This window comes from Marmota marmota, unplaced genomic scaffold (assembly GCF_001458135.2).
Source record: "Marmota marmota marmota unplaced genomic scaffold, marMar, whole genome shotgun sequence".
Taxonomy (NCBI): Eukaryota; Metazoa; Chordata; class Mammalia; order Rodentia; family Sciuridae; genus Marmota; species Marmota marmota.
The window spans coordinates 46,744,614-46,764,498 of record NW_026000037.1 but is presented as its reverse complement, the minus strand read 5'-3'; the positions used below and the strand labels follow the sequence as shown (position 1 = coordinate 46,764,498).

General features: G+C 41.0%; 1 protein-coding gene across 23 annotated transcripts in view; it reads right to left on the bottom strand.

Moving 5' to 3' along the window:
* Tanc1 (tetratricopeptide repeat, ankyrin repeat and coiled-coil containing 1) overlaps positions 1-19,885 on the bottom strand; it is a 231,962-nt gene that overhangs the window by 116,171 nt on the left and 95,906 nt on the right. For 19 of the 23 annotated variants that reach the window (XM_048812307.1, XM_048812313.1, XM_048812308.1 and 16 more), the window contains one exon: positions 6,093-6,281. In XM_048812307.1, the coding sequence (XP_048668264.1) occupies positions 6,093-6,281 (189 nt within the window). Of the gene's footprint in view, positions 1-6,092; positions 6,282-19,885 lie in introns of those variants that run through there. The other 4 variants (XM_048812330.1, XM_048812331.1, XM_048812332.1 and 1 more) reach the window with 3 other exon arrangements.

The following is a 19,885-nucleotide window of genomic DNA, read 5'->3' as shown; positions in this document are numbered from 1 at the left end:
TTTGCTACATATTAGAATCCATGGACAACTTTCTAAAAATAAGAAATCCTAATTCCCAAGTTATACCTCATATGCATCATATCACAACCTCTAAAGGAAGGACCCAGGCATTGGTATTCTTTAAAATTCCCTGGGTGATTCCAGGGTGCAGCCAAATTGTATGTAAGTGAACCAGGACTCATTGGCAGGGGAATACTGGACTCAAGTTGCTCAGGTTCAAAGTGGACACACACACACACACACACACACACACACACACACAGAGTTTCTATGTGTGGTTAACCATTTTTAGCAGAAAATGCTGTGTCACTTTTCACAGCTGGGCACCAAAGACTATCATGCAAGCTTCCAGGAAAAAAACAAGGAATGTCCTAGTCACCTGCCAGGAAGAGCTGTTCTTGCTGAAGGTCAGATCCCAACTGTGCTCTTAGCAAATCAGAAGTGAAAACAAGGACAAGAACTAGATGGTTGTGCAAGAAGAATTGTGCACTTTCTACATCATTCTCCACACCGGAAGCAGCCTCCTAGATGCATGTGCACAACCTTCAGCCTATAGTCTCCCTTGTGCATGAAACCAGGACATAAACTCTTGTCATTTAGAGCTCACCTGTCCACCACATATAGGTGCAGACTGACCACAGAAGAACATGCTAGGGACAGAGAGGGAGAACTAAGCTCTACTGATAACTCGCACAATTTTCGGACAAGATCCATAATGACTATGAAGTCTTTGCTACTACATCTGCAAAGACGCCAGGACGGGAAGTGTTCTAGTGGCTTAGATCCACTATGATCTCTATGAGCCTCACCCAACATTAGACACTGCAAATACAGATACAATTGGAAGCAAGCTGAGTGTATTTTCTGATCATGAACTTGATCTGAGTCAACTGTGATAATGCCCCTGACACAGTATCCTGGAAAGAAAGAAAATGGAAATTGTCTGAGAAATGCAGACAGACAGGAAGTTCAAAAGAGGGGGGATACAGAATGACCTCTCAGCCTCTTAAAATCCCCAGTAATCCACAGCCCAGCCGGACAAAGTACCATCCATTTTAGACAGTTCCCAGAAGATGTTATCTTCAAAAAAAAAAAAAATCTTAAAGAATGCTGGAGAAAATGTGAAATCAATACAGCCTTTCTGGAAAGCAATTGGGCAATATGTATCAAGATTCTCCACAAATGCAAACCATTTTATTCAATAATTCCACTGCTGGGAATCTGCCACCCTTAAAGAGGCATCAAAGGTACATAGAAAAATTATCAGACAAAAGTATTCCTATCAGGGGTTCTGGGGACAGGTTGCACAAGAACGTAAATGTACTTACTATTAAACTGTATGCTTGAGCACTGATTAAGATGATAAATCTTACAGGTATTGGACCACAATTTAAAATAAAAAATTCATAACAGAAATTTAATAGTGAAGATATTAACATGTTGGTTCATGCTGCAATTTTTTAAATATGAAAAATAAAGTAAACATCCAACAATTAGAAATCAATTTAAAAATCAATTATAGAACATTGAAACCACAGACAATACATAACAAGTTGTTCAAACAAACTGGAAATTTCTCATGATGCAATCTGAAGGGGAAAAATGCAGAACATAAAACCCTTATATTATGTGGTCTCAGGTTTAGGTTGCAGTTTAAAATAAAGACTAGAAAAGATAATATCAAAATGCTGGCAGTACATCAATAATGAGATTTCCAAATTTTCTACAAGAAATATTCTTGCAGGGTTGGGGGAGGCAGCACCTTGTCAGACGTAAACTCACTGTCCAAGAATCAGGCAGGATGACTTCTATCTCACAACCTGTCAGTGTTCCCTTAAAGATATAGCAAGAGTGGCTTTCAAACATGCTACATGAGGTGTGTCAACTGTGAGACAAAAATGAACTGAACTGGGCAGAAGTGGAAATGGCAGCACACTCTCTAGTCTCCCCACACCAGCCAGTACAAGCAGAAGAGCAATATAGAGTTAGGATCTCTTATTAGAGATACTTGGGACCCAAAGTGTTTTGGATTTGGAAATATTTGCATATACATAATGAGATATCATGGGGGTGGGATCCAGGCTAAAACACAAAATTTATTTATGTTACATATACATCTTATATGCAGAGCCTAAAGGTAATTTTATACAATATTCTTGGCATGCCTGCATTTTGACTGTGACCTATCACATGACATTAGGGGCAGAATTTTTCACCTGAGATGATATGTATGTGCTCAAAAAGATCCAAGATTTGGGGGCTGAGGATGTAGCTCAGTGGTAGAGCGCTTGCCTAGCATGTGTGAGGCACCTGGTTCGATCCTCAACATCACATAAAAATAAATAAATAAAATAAATGTCTATCAACAACTAAAAAAATTTTTTTAAAAAGTTCAAGATTTTGGAGCATTTCAGATTTCTAAATTATGGAGGCTCCATCCATATCCCTCATTTGTCCCCATTTTCTGTTGTACCCACAGTATTTCAAAAGGCTGAGTCTCATTAATGCCTGACTCTCTTGATTGTTTCATAATAGGCCAATGTGATCTGGGAAAAAGAATGCAAATGTGAAATAACTAATGATATTACAAATAAATACACCACAGGAAATGGGCTTTACTTTTCTCTGGAAGACAAAAGGATACATTACAAATATTGATTAGTTCTCAATCCAAAAAGTATTACAACAGCCACAGAACTATTTTAATGGATGCTGGTCCTTGTTTTCATTACAGAAAATAGATTCCCCATTTAGAAAAACACAAAAATTTTGAAACAATACTCAAAAAATTAATTTTCTAACTAACAGTGGAAAAAATATAAATAGAGGAAGGTGGCAAAAAGGTTTTTTAAAAAAAACTCAATTTAAGGTGGAATGTAAGAACTCCATCACATAAAATGTAGGGCCACATTAATACAACACCCAGAGGCTAATCACCAATTATGTTAATACAAATTTTTATTAATACAGGTTATTTGGTTCTGAGTGCCTTCTTCAGAGAGGTTTTAATAGCATTTGACCCTCACTAGAATAGAATAATTGCTCCCGTCTCCAACAGTTTCTTGATTAGCATCAATTAGTGAAGAGTTTCTATCCAAACAAGTAAAACAGGTTTGGTTTTGTTTTAAAAAATTAAAATTTAAATTAAAAAAAAAAAAGAACAACCCCAAAAGGCCTCTATTTTAAATGAGAAAAGGGTCTAATCTTACAAATCAGAAAAGTGATCAAGGTAATTTCAGAGCTGAGTCTGAGCACAGTCCACTGGAGTGGAGGGATGAGACAGGAGATGGGGAGTGGCTCAGTACCTTCTGGGAGCTGCAGATACACTGTACTTACTGTATCATTAGCAGCAACAGTGCAAGCTTCTAAAATAGATGGATATTTTTAACCCAGTGAACATTCACAGCCATATGTCAACTAAAAAACATTTTTTTAAAATAGGCAGGTAGAACATTAGAGCTCCAGCTATTTTCCCAACCACATGGTTTAATCAGAAATCTGTGCATTAGACACTGTGGAAAAAATACTGTTTATCATTTAATGTATTCTGAGTCACTGCCATTTTTAAGCAAGCATCTCTGACCCTAACTTTTCAAATTAAAATTACAAAGATAATGAAGCCAAATCACCACTGTGAGACACTAATTTGCTACACAAATTTGAGCAGCACACAAGAGCTGCTCTGTTAGAGACATACCTGTTTATTTCATTTGAATCAAAAACATCTAATATGGAGAATATTTTCTGCAATCCATTAAAAGTTGAATGTTGCAGAATTACTATTCTCTTCTATTCATAAGGCCAAGCAAAGAATTTAGCAAAAATAAATTTCATTCCTGTGGAGGAAAAACTTGAGAATGTTTTCTCAAAGCTGAAAATATCTAATATTGATTGGTCTGGGCATATAAGGAAACATGTCTCATCAGGATTACCTTGGCCACAGCCCAAAACCCCTCTGGATAGGCATGCCATTCCTTGTTACCCAAAGTCCCACTAAAACAGACACTGAATTTGTTATAAATAATAAAATTACATCTGAAGTACAGTATTCCCTGGAGTCTCTTAGGTATTCCTTAGTCCTAGGCTCAAGCAACATCAATTCATTTGCAGTAGCACAGACAATCAGAGGGAACATGATCCAAAATATCAAATCTCTGTACTTGGCATTACCTTCAAATGAGGTCCCTTAAGGATACAGATGAGTTCAGAATTATCTCTATTTTACATACATAAGGTATACTGAGATAAGACATCCTGCCTATCCTCAAGGATTACATAAACAAAGCACATATTGTTAAAGAAAAAAAAAATCATCAAATGATATTTGTGAAAGCACAGAAAGGCACACTTCATTCAGGTGTGGGTTTTGGGACCACCTGCAGTGGCATCTTGCAGTTGAGGAGAGAGACTGAGCTCAACTCTGAATACAGAATGGTTTAGTGGGAATTTATAGTCAAGGAGCAGGGTGTAGCTGGAGCACAGAATGTTACAAACATTAGGAGTAAGTGGGGGATTCTCATTCAACTGACCTAACAGGATCCTTGCTTAAATACTGGCCAGGGTGGTTAGGCATCACCTGTGGGCTGGTGCAGGGTGAGGAAACTGATCAGATTGGGGGGTAAGTCAGTTCGATAAACTGACTTAGCAGGTTTCTTTGCTAAAACTGGATTTTACAATAGAATGCACAGATGAGCCTGGGAGAAGGTTCAGAAGCCTGAATAAAGTTTGATAAAACAAAGAATTTGTGTCAATACAAACACTAACTCAGAGAAAATGGGCAAATAACTTAGCTGATCAAAAAGCAAAGGTAAGATACCGTACATAATTTTTACAAAGAAAGAGCGATTCAGACCAGGGTAACCTAGCAAAAGAGGCAGTGTGGGAAATAAGATTTGAAGGAAGAGAAGACATCTGACATAGAGATATAGCAGTGGGGAGGGCAAAGAGGGGAGCAAGGACATTTCAGGAATTTCCCCAAATACTGATAAACAGGTCAAATTCCTTGGCACAGGAAATCACTTCATACCAAAAAGGTTTCCAAGTTCCAGCTAATGACTGGATTGTAAACAATGCTATCCAAAATAAGAAAATTCTAGAATAAAATATTTTTGGACACTCACCAAATTCAGAGCACCATTTCTAACATTCAAACCCTTGAGTGCTGGTCTCCTAATCAAATACCCACTAAATAATTCAGAAATAATGCAAATGTCATCTTAAGTAATACAAACATTTGGGAAAACAGAAAAAAAAAAACAGATAACTAGTTAATTTCAGAGACCCAGGGCACATTTTAGATGAATTCTGAATATGTTTGTGTGTAACTAAGAAGAATTTTTGTGCTTGTGCAACATCAGCAAGGTCCCAAATTATCCTGCCTTTTGTAAACAAATACTCAGCAAATCTGAAAATATCAAAGAACTGTTAGGGTTCTGGTATGAGCATCTGTGAAAGAATTTCCTCACATCTGAATCATAATCTCTCAAAGTTAAATACCTGTGGTTTTTTAGGGCGGTTGGGGTTAACATTGAGTGTAAGAAGTTGATAATGGTGAGGGGAGTCCAGATACCTTATACAAGTCATCCATGAGTCCCAAGCCCCTGCCCCCTTTACAAGTCTGAGTTTTCACAAACAATTAAATTTTATATCTATTCCAATGTGGGATGATGTAATCAAGTAAAACACATCAGTATATAAGGCCTGGTAGCTTGTCCTACGGCACTTCCCTAGATCTGTAACCTTCAAATGTACCATATAGTCCACAGAGTTCCTTGATTCAGTCGCAAGAAACCAACAGAACCTGTGCTTAACATCTATACTGATCTTGAATCTTTTAAAATCCAGCCTGGCCAGTCTGAACACTTTACATGGAGGTTGAACTAAAGAGACAAGTCTACTAAAACCATACTTTAAAACAAAAGGGGAGGGGGTAGGCTTTTTCCCCTTCTTCCAAAAGTTACTATAACAAAGAAAAAAAAAACAAATCTCCCAGAAGATTTCCTGCAGGCATTCAGTGTGCTTGACTTTGATCCCGTTTTATTACTTATGCAATCAAGACAGCTTGTTTGGATGCCACTCTATTGCTTGTTTACCTGGGGATTTTTTGTTTGATCTTGATTGCACCAAGTGAGACTGTCGAGGCAGCAAGGGTGATGAAGGCAGAGACATTGAGACACCTTTGGCCAAGCTCACCCGATAGGTGTCCTCTGCTAGGCTCACAGGAGCGTCAACACCATGACCAGGGGGTGGGACTGGAGAAGTCTCTTGACTGAAGTCACCTCCTGGAGTGGAGAAATAATATCTTAGGTTACAGCATTCATTACAAGTTGATGTGGATTTAATTCCTAAAAACTACATTTTTAAAATATAATGCCCATATGCCTTAATGTATAATGCCCATACAACTTGACTTTCTTTCAAATGACTTTCCCCATCACTCTTAAAACTTCTTGCCCTCTGGGAGATAATTTAAGTTTTACCACTCAAGCATCAATGAATTCTGCCTCTGATCCCTTTCTCTCCTTACCCTACTGGTCTAGTTGCTTCCTAACAATGGGTCCAGGATTAGATATAGAATGAAGGATCCACAAGCAGCTCTGATGTCAGCTAAGAAGAGGGCAAGGTGACCAGCCTTCTGTGAGTATCACTGGGTCAGAGTCCAATGCAAGAGCTGCTCCAGAACTCCCAGGCTTCCTGATGCTCCTTTCCAATAAGGAACTTCCAAGGAAGGTCTTGGCTGTTTCCACAATCCTTCCGAGCCCCACCCTGCTGCTCACCCATCCCATCTATTCCACATGCCCCCAAACCTGAGGTCCATCCTCTCAAACCTCAACCAGCCCCTACCCATCACAGGACTAGAACTATGGCTCACATACTAGGCAGGTTTCCTTGGTCCTTAACCCTTAAACAGCCTTGGAAACAAACAAGGTTATTGCAGATCCTCCAAAATATACAGGATCCAATTACAATGTAGGAAATATACGAAGAAGGGAGTATATTGGCAGGAACCATTCTCTCAAAAAAAAAAAAAAAAAAACAGCCAGTCCTCAAGTACTCAGATACTGTGCTTCCCTCCTACGGCTGCTGCCTCTATCACATTCTCACTTAATCTGTACTAAGAAACACCTGAGGAAGTGCAGAGAGAGAAGGCAAATCATCATCCTGCAGATTAAAAAGCACCTTCAAGCTCTAAAGTATAGGCAGTAGAATCAAAAAGATACATAAAGTTTCCCAGAAGCAAAAGCAGACTCTGCTAAATGCCAACCAACTGGTCCTTGTCATGCCTCCCGACTCTGGGGGAAATAAAAAAATCAAGATTTGAAAAAAAAAGAAAAAGAAAAATGAAAGTTGTCTAGCCATGTGGGAACTCAATTTTTCCAGATCTTTGTGCATAAGGCTCAAAAAAGGGATGTGACCAAACCTATCAAGTTTCAAATACCATCACTGTGCCCTTTGTTTCATATTAGGAGCCATGGGGAAGGAGAGTCACTCCACCCCAGACCAGGGTTTGTGTTCATGCCTCTTACAAAGGCTACTCAAAACCAGCAGAGCTGCGAACAGAAAAGCCAGGAGCTCTGGAATGGACAAGTCAGCAAAGTCAGAAAGGTGAGTGTAGTCTCAGCTGGGCCAGCCATGCTCCGAGGGGTTCTGAGAAACCCGATAAACTAAAAATTTATCACAAATTGCTCAACTGATTGCCACTTGAAGGAAAAAACAAAATCACCAGAAAATCTTCACTAAAATTACAAAAACAAGGACATCGTTCATGGCAAATGCCTAAGAGTTCTGTCCCCAAGACAGGAAAGCAGGCAGGAATTAGCACAGGCTCTTGGCTCCTATGGTCCATGTGGACAACAGCCCTCAAACACTGCTTCCCTAGATGGCACTGTGAGGTGTCACTGTCATCAACCCCAGGATCACAGGAGCCATCCTGGAATCTTACAGACTGCACCTCCTGAGGCCATTAGCCAGTGCATGAAACTTCATTACTGCCTTCTCTTTGGCAATGAAACTGGTCCTAAGGTGGGGCTGGGGCTGGTACCCTAATGCCAACTCCCACAGGACTGAATGCCCAAATGCTCTGAAGAGACTCACAAGAGTAGAGTCTTGTTTTCTCTGATCCAGTACGGAGTTCTCATGATCAGTCCCTACTGCCACCGACACTCTAGTGATGAATGCCAGCAGGTGCCACGCCTATAAGAACAGAGTTGGGTCACCTGATTCATGGACACTGACACAAGAAACACAGGGATATAGAGAACTTGGAAAGGGCTCAGGCAAGGCCCCCAGGGATACCCACATAGGACCTGAGGGACTGGAAGAGGTGACACTTGTGTTAGAAGAGAGATGCTCTGTGACTCTCTTTAGATCACTTGTCACAGAACGGTGTTGTGACTGTGAGGTGGCCTGACAGACCACCAGGCCACCCACTAACAAGGATTTCTGACCTATATGTTTAAAAAAAAAAAAAAGCAGACTTCAAGCAACTTAATTTGGATGGGAACACAAAAGAAGAGATAAATAAAACACCACCAGAAATTTCAAAAGTAAGCTCATCCCTCAGAAAAGGTTTGTTGACTTAAATACCTAACTGTCCAATATAGTACAAGAGAAATTTGAAGGGTAGGAGATTTAAATTACAAGGTTTCCTAATTACAAATTCTACCCACAAAGTTTGTTTATATCAAGCAAAGCAAATATTTTCATTAACTGCAGATCTGGTGGGGATGAGTTTCAAAAGCATGCCGTAGCCATGAGGGCTGCAGCCTTCGGAGCAGCTGGGCCCAGCATTTTGGTTTTATACAGGCTACAATAAAAACAGGACTTAGAGATGGGGTTGGGGGAGCAGGGTTCTATTTCAACTTGACTTTACTATCACGCTATAATATCTGCCCCAAACATGCTGTTCTGTTGGGGTTTTCAGAAACAAACTTCCAGCATTCTTTTTATTAGAAAGGCACAAAGTAGGGAGAGGAGTTTTATGGATGAACAGGAGGCACAAAGCATGAAGTGGGTGATCCAGCAGCTCATAAGCTGCAGACGGCGCCCCGGAGCCTGCAGCTTTAGCTGTAACTGCACCAGGGGGTTAAGGTCAAAGAAAGCTCAGAGGATCCCAGGAAGCCAGAAGCAGAAAGTGGAAATCTCTTAGGGGCGCCCACAGGAACAATGCAATACTAGTTCTGGACAACATTACACCAGAAATTCTCCGGTTGATTTAACATTCCGCAGCAGATGCTTAAAGAGGTTTAAGAGGAATTAAAGGCATTTCACTGCAACAACCAGCATGGCTGGCACATTTCTTTCAGCCTTGAATAGATGCTGTTTTCTTTTAACAGCAACCTATTCCATTCCCCACCTCCATCAAGGGATGGGAAACACACTTCAATCACCCTTTCCAGTTGATGCAGCACAAGTGCCCAATCCAGGAGGACAATGCATCCTCGCCAAGGTAGACCAGGGATTTACCAGGCCTGCCCCTGCTGCACGGGCAGCAGCTTCCCATGAAATGTTTACACTCCACAGACCTTCCCATCCACTCCAATATGCTTTCTCTCCAGGAGCTTCTAGTCCAGTCCCACAGATAGGGACCTGGGTGTTAACTGGGAGGAACAGGGGCCACAGCCAGAATCTCCCCTCAACCAGCCAGTTCAGGATCTAACATATTCATTACCCCAAATAGTCAAGACCTTTGGGGGAAATGGAGATCCCCAAGAGAGATACCTTCTAAATCAGTTTAGTAAGTATGAGGTAAACACACTTTTGCAGAAAAAGTTCCGATAGTATATAACTTGCAAAACCTAAAATATTGACTATGTCATTCATACACACACACACACACACACACACAGACTTTTATTTTTAAAAAATCAGTTAATTGCATGGACACATATAACTACATATACAGAAGAGGTATAAATGTCAAAATCATAGTTTGCAAAGATAATTACCAAAGGGAATAAAGCCATCCAGTAAAGCATTTTAAACTGGCAGAAATGGCTTTTGATAATATTTTAAATTTTTTCCCCACTATTACAGACTGTGAAAAGGGATTTTAAATTCACAATGAAAGAAAATCTGAATCTGGGAGATGAATGCTGAAAGGGGGCTATGCAGAATAGCAAAGTCCGACATTGCAGATTAAAGTACATGGAGTGCAGGATTAGAGACGGCTTTAAAAAAACGAGGGCGATGAAGTCAGGGAGATGAAAGCAAAAACCTATTTCAGAAAGGGTAGACCTGATCAAGGCAAGGGTGAGCACAGACATTCAGGTAAACAGGTCTGCAGAGGCAGCAAATAAGGTTTCTATTTATCGTGCCACTGAAGTGGCTTGGGAAGGCAGGGGTGGGGGAGGGGAAGGTGGAAGCTTAGAATAGAAAGAGAAAGATGCTCTGTTTCTCCAGCTCCAGAAAACAGGGCTTGTATGATACATTTAACTAGGGCATTAAAGGTATTACAGCATCTTTTGTGCGGTCCCTGCCTCCAAGCACACTAATGTTTCTTAAACATATTTTCCATTACAACGTTTTATAACCACATAATGCACATATATCTACAGAAACCAGGAAATTGGAAACAATTTCCTCCATAAGATCTAGTATCCTTTTTGAACCCTGCAGAAGGCACTGTCTGCAACAGAAAACACTTTCAAGCATTTGAGGTCTTATGGGATCCTGTAGTTTGTAGGCAAAGCTACTGATCACAAATGTGTATGTTCAAAAAGACAGATAAAATGCATCCAAGTAAACAACCTTCAAAAGCATTCACATAATCATGACTAATTCTCAAACAATACCACGAAGGGGTGAGAAAGCAGCTCATCTCCAGGGTAGGAAAAAAAACCCAGCCTATTGGACCCGTGTATCCTTTTGTCTTCAGAAATCTGCCCAGTGGGTTCTAAATACAGATCAGTAAATACTGTCCTCATACTCCAAGTTGCAGAATCAAATGTACAAATGTGCTTTCCCCGAAGACAGATGAGTAAACACACTGGCATTTCTTCTCTAATTGGACATTAATTTTTCCTTTAAGACATGTCACCATGCAAGAGTTTCTGTGCTTTATAAATATATGATCTCAGAGAAACTCCCATCCCCCAAGCCCCACAGAAGGGCACTTTAAAATAAATGCTTTATAGATGTAATGGGTGCCAGGACAAGGTGTTAGGTGCTCTCTTTATTTTACCTCATTTAATCTTCCCCAACACTCCATGAGAAGGTGCTATTACTAGCCCTCTTCTCAGATCAGAAAACCGAGGCACAGATCAAGCATCATGCCCAAGGGCACCAGCAGATGTCCAAACTCAGGGTGAACCCAGGCAACTGGACGCAGAGTCCATTTTCTCAGTACTGCTTCCTTTTGAGAAGGCTGTCGAGATACGTTTTCAGCATTATGTCATACTGTATACTTAATAGGGAAAACCAAAAATAGTATATGTAGGTCTACACACAATACAGGCCACTGTAAAAAGAAACCTGTTCCCTCATCTATTTTCCCGTTCCGTGCTGGCTGGCTAATTAGTTCCACAACACTCCTGGAATGCTCCCCTGGGGAGGCGCCCAGGCCCAGTGATCATTAATTTTCTTTCAATCACACCTTATGCTCCCACCATGCAAGCAAAGTGGATCTGTGATACAGGTGTTTAGTCATCCAGCACCCTAAATAATTTCTTGCTCTTTCCTGTGTTACTACACATTTGTTAACTCCTGCAGCATTGGGCCTGCTATTTTTACTACACAGATATGCCTGGAGCCATTTCTTCCAGGAGAAAGCCAAGTCCCACTCCTCTGCTCAGCCAGGACCAAAAATGAAATAATGGATCAGCTGTGGTTAAAAGCAACCTGGAAGGGTTCATCTTACACCAGTAAGGAATTCATTATCCTAAATTTCCTTAGCAGCAATATGGACATTACCCAGGTCCACAGGTCTGGGGGACCACCCAGCAACTGGGTCCATGGCTTTGCCAGGCTTAGTGCTCTTGGTCACAGCAGCAGTTCCCTGGCCCCTCCACATAGGAGGGTGCCCAAGTCCTGCCCAGGAGGCTACTTTACCTGGTATGGCCCAGGTAATGGTTTTAAAGCTCACCAAATAATTCTGCTATGCAGCTGGGATGTAGAACCATCACAGCAAGAAGATGGTCAAAAAGATCTGAAATGTTTATGTTCCAATTATTATTGAAAATTCCACTGCTCAGCTCTCGTTCAATTTGGGATGCAAAGGTTGGTGAAGAAAATAGGTTTATTCAATGCAGAACTTGAGGAAGACAGAGATCTCTTCTGTCTCAAATCTCCATCTTTTGGGGACTCAGGGATGTGAACAGCTTTTGTCAGAGGGCGGTATAGTAAGACAAAAGGCAGGAATGAGATATCTGTAGATTTAGCCAGGCTGTGCTAGTCAGAAACATGTCAGGTCTCAGTTTCCCTGGTGCCCTCCAAAGCCAGGGGCAGCTCCTCAACCTCTACTTTCAGCAGGAGGAAACTCCAGACCCAGGAAAGCAGTTATCAGGAAGTTACCTTTAATTTTAAAGGGACTGTGTTTCAGTATCACAAAGAAAGGAAAAGAAACCTCAGGGAATGCTCAATGATACAGATGATTAAAATTAAAGCTTCCATTATTCAAAATGTGCATTCCCTGAGTGTGTATATGTATATTGTATATGTACATACGAATATGCGCGGGCACATACACAAATGTTTACATACACAAAATGTATATAGACATACATAATTGTATGGAGGGTCTCCAGAGAAACACATGGAGCCAACAGTAGTGGCTGTGGCCGGGAATGGGAACTGACCAATTGGGAGCTCAGATGGGAGGTTGACATTTGTATATGGTTGACATTTTCTATGTGTACATATTTTCTGTAAATATTTAAATTTGTACTCCCTAGGATTGGGCCATGTATAGATTTGACGGTCTTTAGGCAAAAGGGCCACCACCTGCTCTGGCCTAACTGGGTGAGTGAAATGAAGTTCTGTTCCACAAAGTATATGCACAAAGATGTGGGTGGTGCTTACTGCTCAAAGGTGAGCTTGTCTGTAGCTGGCTACGGAACACGGACATGGGAGGAAGAAGAGCAGAATGCACTGGTCTATAGGGCTGGTGGCAACGCTCCACCAAGGACGGGTAGGTGTTTTTGCTGTTGGCACCCTGTCCCATCCCCCTCCAAATCCTCATGGTCTCTGCTGTTGGTGGCATGAGTGGGCACACCTACAGATGCATAGGACACTGGGAAAACATCAGGTGGCACCCGAGGGGAGTGGGAATGACAGGAATGGGCATGGAATGGGGTGAAGGCCAAGAAAGTAGAGGCTTAAAAGAAAAAAAAAATACTGAGGCAGGACAGAACCAAGGAATAAAGAAGTCAAAGGAAGAGGAGGAATAGCCCCGTCATGGGGAGGGGCAGCTTGGAGATGGGGGAAGGTGGTCAAAACATGAGAGTTTAAAACTGCATCTGGTAAGCAGTCCTGGCAAAGCTTCTCCCAGCACCCTGGTAAAATGTCTATAACTACAAAGTAAAAGAAAAAACTCACAAGTACAAAAACTATACCATACAGCAAAGGACTGCCAGAAAGAAAAGAAATCCAAGCCACTGAAAGGAAGACAAAGAAGCATCCTTTGCTGTTGCAACAACCGGTCGCCTAACCACACTGCATTGTGTGAAGCAGCAGAGCCCACTCTCCAAGCAGGGCAGAGGCTGACACGCTCTCCTCCTCCCGTGACTCCACCCCGCGACTCCTGCAGGAACCCACAGGTCCTGAAGCTTAACACATGGCTGATTCCTTTTGATTATTATTATTTCTTGTTCCGTGAACCTTCCCCAAAACCATCAGTGGTGGGAGTCTGAGAAAACTTGGTTTATTAGTGCAAGGAAACGGAACATCTTCCTGAACACTCAGACAAAGAAAACTGAGAACAAAACAGGGGGATCCCGAGGGAATCCAGGATGGCTGGTCTCCCACACCCTCCTGTGGTGTTCCTTTTCTGATTAATCTATACTATAGACTAAGATCAATTAGCACTATAAAAAATCCAGTCAATGACAAAGAGAACAACCTTGAAAGGTTCCCCCAGGATACAGAGGAAGGGACAAAATTTTTAACAATATATAAAAAAAAAATTATACATACGGAAAATAAAGGTTGTTTTTGAGAAGAAAAAAAAAAAAGACAAGATAAAGTAATTAAAACACTGTTTTTGAACTGAAGAATGCCGACAAAAAGGGCCCACCATGCACTGAAGGGAGACCCACACCTAGACCCATCTCCAAAAACTTCAAGTTGAAAGTTTAAGACAGGATTATCACAGGCATCCAGAGTAAGTATTTAAAAAGGTTTAATAGGACACAAAACCACAGGGGACACTGAAAGGAACCAGAACCCAGCTGTCCTTAGATACCCTGCATTGGTTTCCTAGAGCTGCTGTAACAAAGCACCACAAATTAGATGGTTCCAACAGCCAAAACTTATTTTCTCATACTTCTGATGTCTACAGGCCCCAAATCAAGGTGTGGGGTGGGGTGTGCCCTCTCTGGAGGCTCTGGGTAGATTTTTTTTTTTTAATATTTATTTGGACACAAAATCTTTTTTTTTTTAATATTTATTTTTTAGGTGTAGATGGACACAACGCACCCGTGCTAAGCGAGCAGCTCTGCTGCTGAGTCACAATACCAGCCCAACACAATATCTTTATTTTTATGTGGTGCCGAGAATCGAACCTAGTGCCTCACGCATGCTAGGTGAGCGCACTACCTCTTGAGCCACATCCCCAGCCCATCTGGATAGAGTCTTACCCATGCTTCTTTCTCTGTTCCTGGTGTGGCTAGCAATCAGTGAGGTTCCTTGGTTTGTAGACTCCTCACTTTAACCTCTGCCTACACTATCACCTGGTGAACTATCTGTGTCCTCTCTTTTAAAGACACCAGGCATATGGGGTTAGGGCCCACCTAATCCAGTAAGACCGTCATTTTAATATGATTCCCTCTGAACTGGATTTATGTCTGCAAAGATTCTCTTTCCAAAAAGGGTCATAGGTTCTGTATCAAAGGTTGGAACTTCAACATATCTACGCGGGAGGAGGACCACAATTCAACCCAAAAAACTTCTCTCCAACACCACAAGCCAGAGGTCAAAAAGCAACATCTATAAAACTTAAGGGAGAGAAGGGCATGACTAAGTCTTATAAAACTGTACTAAGTTTTCCAGTATGTGCCATACCAACCCCCAAACATTCTGAGATACTCAAAGGTTCAGAAAATGCACAGTACATTTTTCCTTTTGAAGGAAATATAGGCTACTTAGGCTATAATTCCAGAGGTTCAGGAGGCTGAGGCAGTAGGTTCATAAGTTCAAAGCCAGCCTCAGCAACTTAGCAAGGCCTTATGCAATTTAGCAAAACCCAATGTCAAACATAAAAAGGGCTAGGGGGCTGGGGTTGCAGCTCAGTGATAGGGCACTCGCCTACCATGCATGAGGCACTGGGATAGATCCTCAGTACCACATAAAAATAAAATGAAGATATTGTGTCTACCTATAACTAAAAAAATAAATATTAAAAAAATATAAAATAAAAAGGGCTAGGGATGTGGCTCAGAGGCTAAGCGCCCCTGAGTTCCATCCCCAGAACCACCTCCCCCGCCCCTGCCCAAAAGCAATAAACTCTATAACCCAAGCCTTCTAACACTTCATTCAACTATCCCTCTCCACTCCCTTCTCATTCAGGAAATGTGTTTTTTGAACCATGTCCTTCATCCCACAGTGCAGAATCTCTTACCTTATCTGGGTGACCTCTTGAAATAATAGCTCATGTTGCCCTGCCAGAACTTGCTAACAATGGCTCACATTTTTTACATGATTGGGACAGGGAAAGCTTTCTCTGCCCCCACCCACCCCTCTAAACAAGCAAAGAAGCACAGAGCACTACAATGACCATTTTCATTGCCAAGGAACAAATTACAAAAACGGCAATGAAAAAAATCAGTTTACCATATGATCAACATTTTTTAAACCATGTGGAATAAACATCTAAGCCAGTATACACAATCTTTTATATGCCACATGACAATAATGGGGAAATAATACACACATCCAAAAGCTTAGAAGGTAGTTTAGTAAAATGTTGACAGTGGTTGCTATTAAGTAGGGCTGGGATATGGATGGTTTTTCTCTTTCTTTCTGATTTCAGTTTGACATATTTCTGACAGTTTTTGTAACAAAAATATTTTATAAGATAAAATACACTATTTTCTTGCACATACTTATTGGAAACATAAATCTGTATCTAGCTCCTTTTATTTCCCCAGGAAGGAGGGCTTACTTTTCTTTTTTCTAGGCACTTCCAACCATGCCCACTGCTTTCATTCAACCCATCTGGTTCAGACTTGCCCTATTCCAGCCAGCCTGAACTGCCCACAGCCAGCTCTTACTGATGTCAATGGTTTTCCCTGTGGATTGTTCTCACAATGAAGGTCTGGACTGGTTCCCCTACAAAGAACTTAGAAGGAAACACACCACCCTGGTTGCCTTTACTCCAACTTCCCTGCCTTTAGCCTTCAATCTCAACCAATTAATGACTTTTTTAACATTAAAACTTCCTCAAAAACAACCTAAATATTCCCTCTTAATTTCTAATAATATAGAAAACTCCACTTTTTTTTTCTGCAGGTCTTTCTTGGAGGTGAAATGAGAAAAAATAATAAGACCATGGTGCTGCACATTTCATATCTCATGTCACGGGTGCCACCAGACCCAAGCAACAAGACAGCCTGGAGCTGCTACCACCCCCTAGACATTCAACCACTTAAACCATTCTCAGTTACACACCAGCACACAATCACTGCCAGAGTTCACATTTACCCTGGAACTTATATTAAGGAGGCACCCAAGTAACATGTCAGAGCCGGTGAACTATAAATGTATGCTCATTGAGTGTATCTGCCCTGATAATAACTAAGCTAAGCAGTCATTAAGCCCTTACCACGTGCTTGGCACCTTCCCAAGGACTTTATACACAGTAACTGAGTCATTCATCTTGTTCCATTTGAAGTAGATGCCGTCACTGTTCCCTGTTTCAGCTTAGGAAACTGAGGCATGGGGAAGCTAACGTAAGTTGCCTGGGGTCCCACAGCCTGTAAGTGGCAGACCCAGAACAGAAGCCTGGCACTCCAACTCCAGTCAGAGCTCATCACACCAGCCTATTGCCCCAGAGGGAGGATTCCCTAACTGAGGCCTACTGAGCATGGAGCACTATTTGGTGCTTAAGAAATTCTGACTGTTTTCCACAGATAATTTAGCAAGTCATGTTTCTTTGAATGATAATCATCAAGAACATTCTGTCATATTGGACATGCTGACATTTTGGGGGTGGAAAAATAAGTGGAGGGAAAAAGACTTTTAGAACAATACCATAACCAGTACACCACCCCCTCACTAACTACTCAAATCCAAACTCTGGCAGGCCCAGCAGCAAAGCTGTCTGCCAGCAGGCCTCATTACCAGAGAAAGGGAGAGAATAAAAGGGACCTGCTACCATTTATCTAACTTCAACTCCTCACAAGGAAAATGGCATCTATAAACATTTTGGAAAAAATACCTTAAAGTTTCTAGGTAGCATGTAAAGTTTCTTCCCCACAAAAACACATTTAAAAAAGTAACACAACCAAGTCAGTTCACATTCTGGAAAGAAGCAGACTAAATCAACTGTGTACATGTGGTTGTGTAACAAGGTCCTTTTTCAGGCTGGTATAGGCGGTCAGGAAGAGAATGAGATGACTTCGCATTTTCTGTACGTCTGTGTTTTATTTGTCATATTCCTGCTCCATCATCACCACCCAAAAAGAAGAAAGAAAGAAAAAAAATCTGCTCAGTTTTCAAAACAGCAGCCTCAATGACATGTCTGGTAAAATATCTTAGCAACAATGTCAATATTGTCTCACTGCAGCTAACCATATTAACATTCCACTCCAATCATGATTTCTCAAATATAAAATGGAATGCAAGTTATTCACCTCATTCATTCTTTGAGTATCTCTCTGGGAAAAGAGCCCTCTAACATCATGTAAATTAAACATCAAAATTATATTCATTTGCTATTAGTCTTTGTGTATCTAACTTGCAAGTGTGAGTATGTGAGTAAGCAAATGTTGACAAGGAATAGGCATAAACATAAGAACCAAACAAAATATACTGACACATTACTTTGATCAAATCCTATCCCTTTGTTATTTCTGCAATGGAATACTTTCACTTATCTGCTTGTATATCTTTATTTCAAGTTCATCTTTATAGGATTGCCAAGAACTAGATAACGGGGAATCTGCTTCCAAGAGTTTATATGCAGATTTGCATGGCTGGTTGGAACTGTCCCTGCAGTGACACAGGAATCAACTGCATACTAACAGTTCCCAAATCTAACTGTTCAAAAAATCACACACACACCCACACACACAAAAAAAAATTACAGATGTTAGGACTCCATTCATGCTGAGTGATGTGTAGGTCCTCCGGTGGGAATGCGACTCACCAGGGCCTTGGTGAACTGGAAAGGTTAGGAATCACTGCCTGGCACAGTTACCTCAGGGCCCCACCTTGTGAAGCCAAGGTGAACAACTCTTTCGTGCCCAGCCCTTCTGAATGCACACAAATCTTAAAAGATGTCCAAGTTTCTGATTTCAGCTCCTTGCATCACACCTCATATCCCTGCCCCCCCCCTTTCTCCTAGCAAATGTGTGCCCTCCCAGAATGTTTACTGCAACTGTCCTAGAGCACTCTGCTAAGGACATGCCTATCACCACAGCTCTGGCCTCCATCTGCACCAGATGGAATGGTGAGGGTCATGTCTGATCACCATTAGCTCATTTAACCTCACATTAGCTCAGATAAATGAGCTAAGGAAGCAAGAATGTCCAAGATGCCACCATACTAAAGTCCACAGGAGAGTGACAGGGACAGAAAAGCAAAGAGCCTGGATGGTATAGAAATGACTACAGACACTTACTATGATCCAGGCTCTATTATAAGCACTTTAACCCATTTAATCTTCATAAGAACCAATAATCGAGGAGTAGGTAGTAATCCCTAGGTACTGGCCAGGGCGTTGATTCCAAGACTCTCAGTGGATAACAAAATCTGAGGATGCTTGGATGCTCTTATATAAAATGTCACAGTGCTTGCATGCAACCTACACATATCCTCCTGTATACTTTAAATCATCTCTAGTATAATGCATACCTAGTACAATGCAAATGCTATGTAAACCACTGTTGTGCTGCATTGTTTAGGGAATGGCAAGGGAAAAGTCTGTCCATGCTCAGAACAGATGCAATGTTTTGTTTTGTTTTCCTGAACAGTTTCAATCAACAGTAGGTTAAATCTGCAGATGTGGATCCCACAGATGCTGAGAACAGTAGTGTTGTTATCCATTTTACAGATAAAAAACAATGGAAACACAATAAGATTAAGCAATTTAATATGGGGACTGAACCCAAGCTGTCTGGCTACTGTACTGCCCAGATCATAGGCTATGGAGACAGAAATTGGTCTCTAATCCTGCCTCTGCCACTTTGTAACTGCATAGTCTTAAATTAGTTCTTCAGCCTTTATTTAAAAAAAAAAAAACGTGAGGTAACTATTCATAAGCATTTAGTACACTGATATACAATAAGCTCTCAGTACAGAGAAACTTTTCTTAAGTACCACTACATATTTTCTCCAGATAATTAATTTTCTAGTTAACTGTGTTTCTTTAATATTTTGAGTAGGAAAAAGGTACCTGTTTCCTCCGACATTTAGTATCCAAAACTACTGATACAAATTTAAATATTTGTGCAAGGATACTTTATTTCTTTGCCCTATGAGTAACCCCAAAATCAAAAATACCATGTAGTTT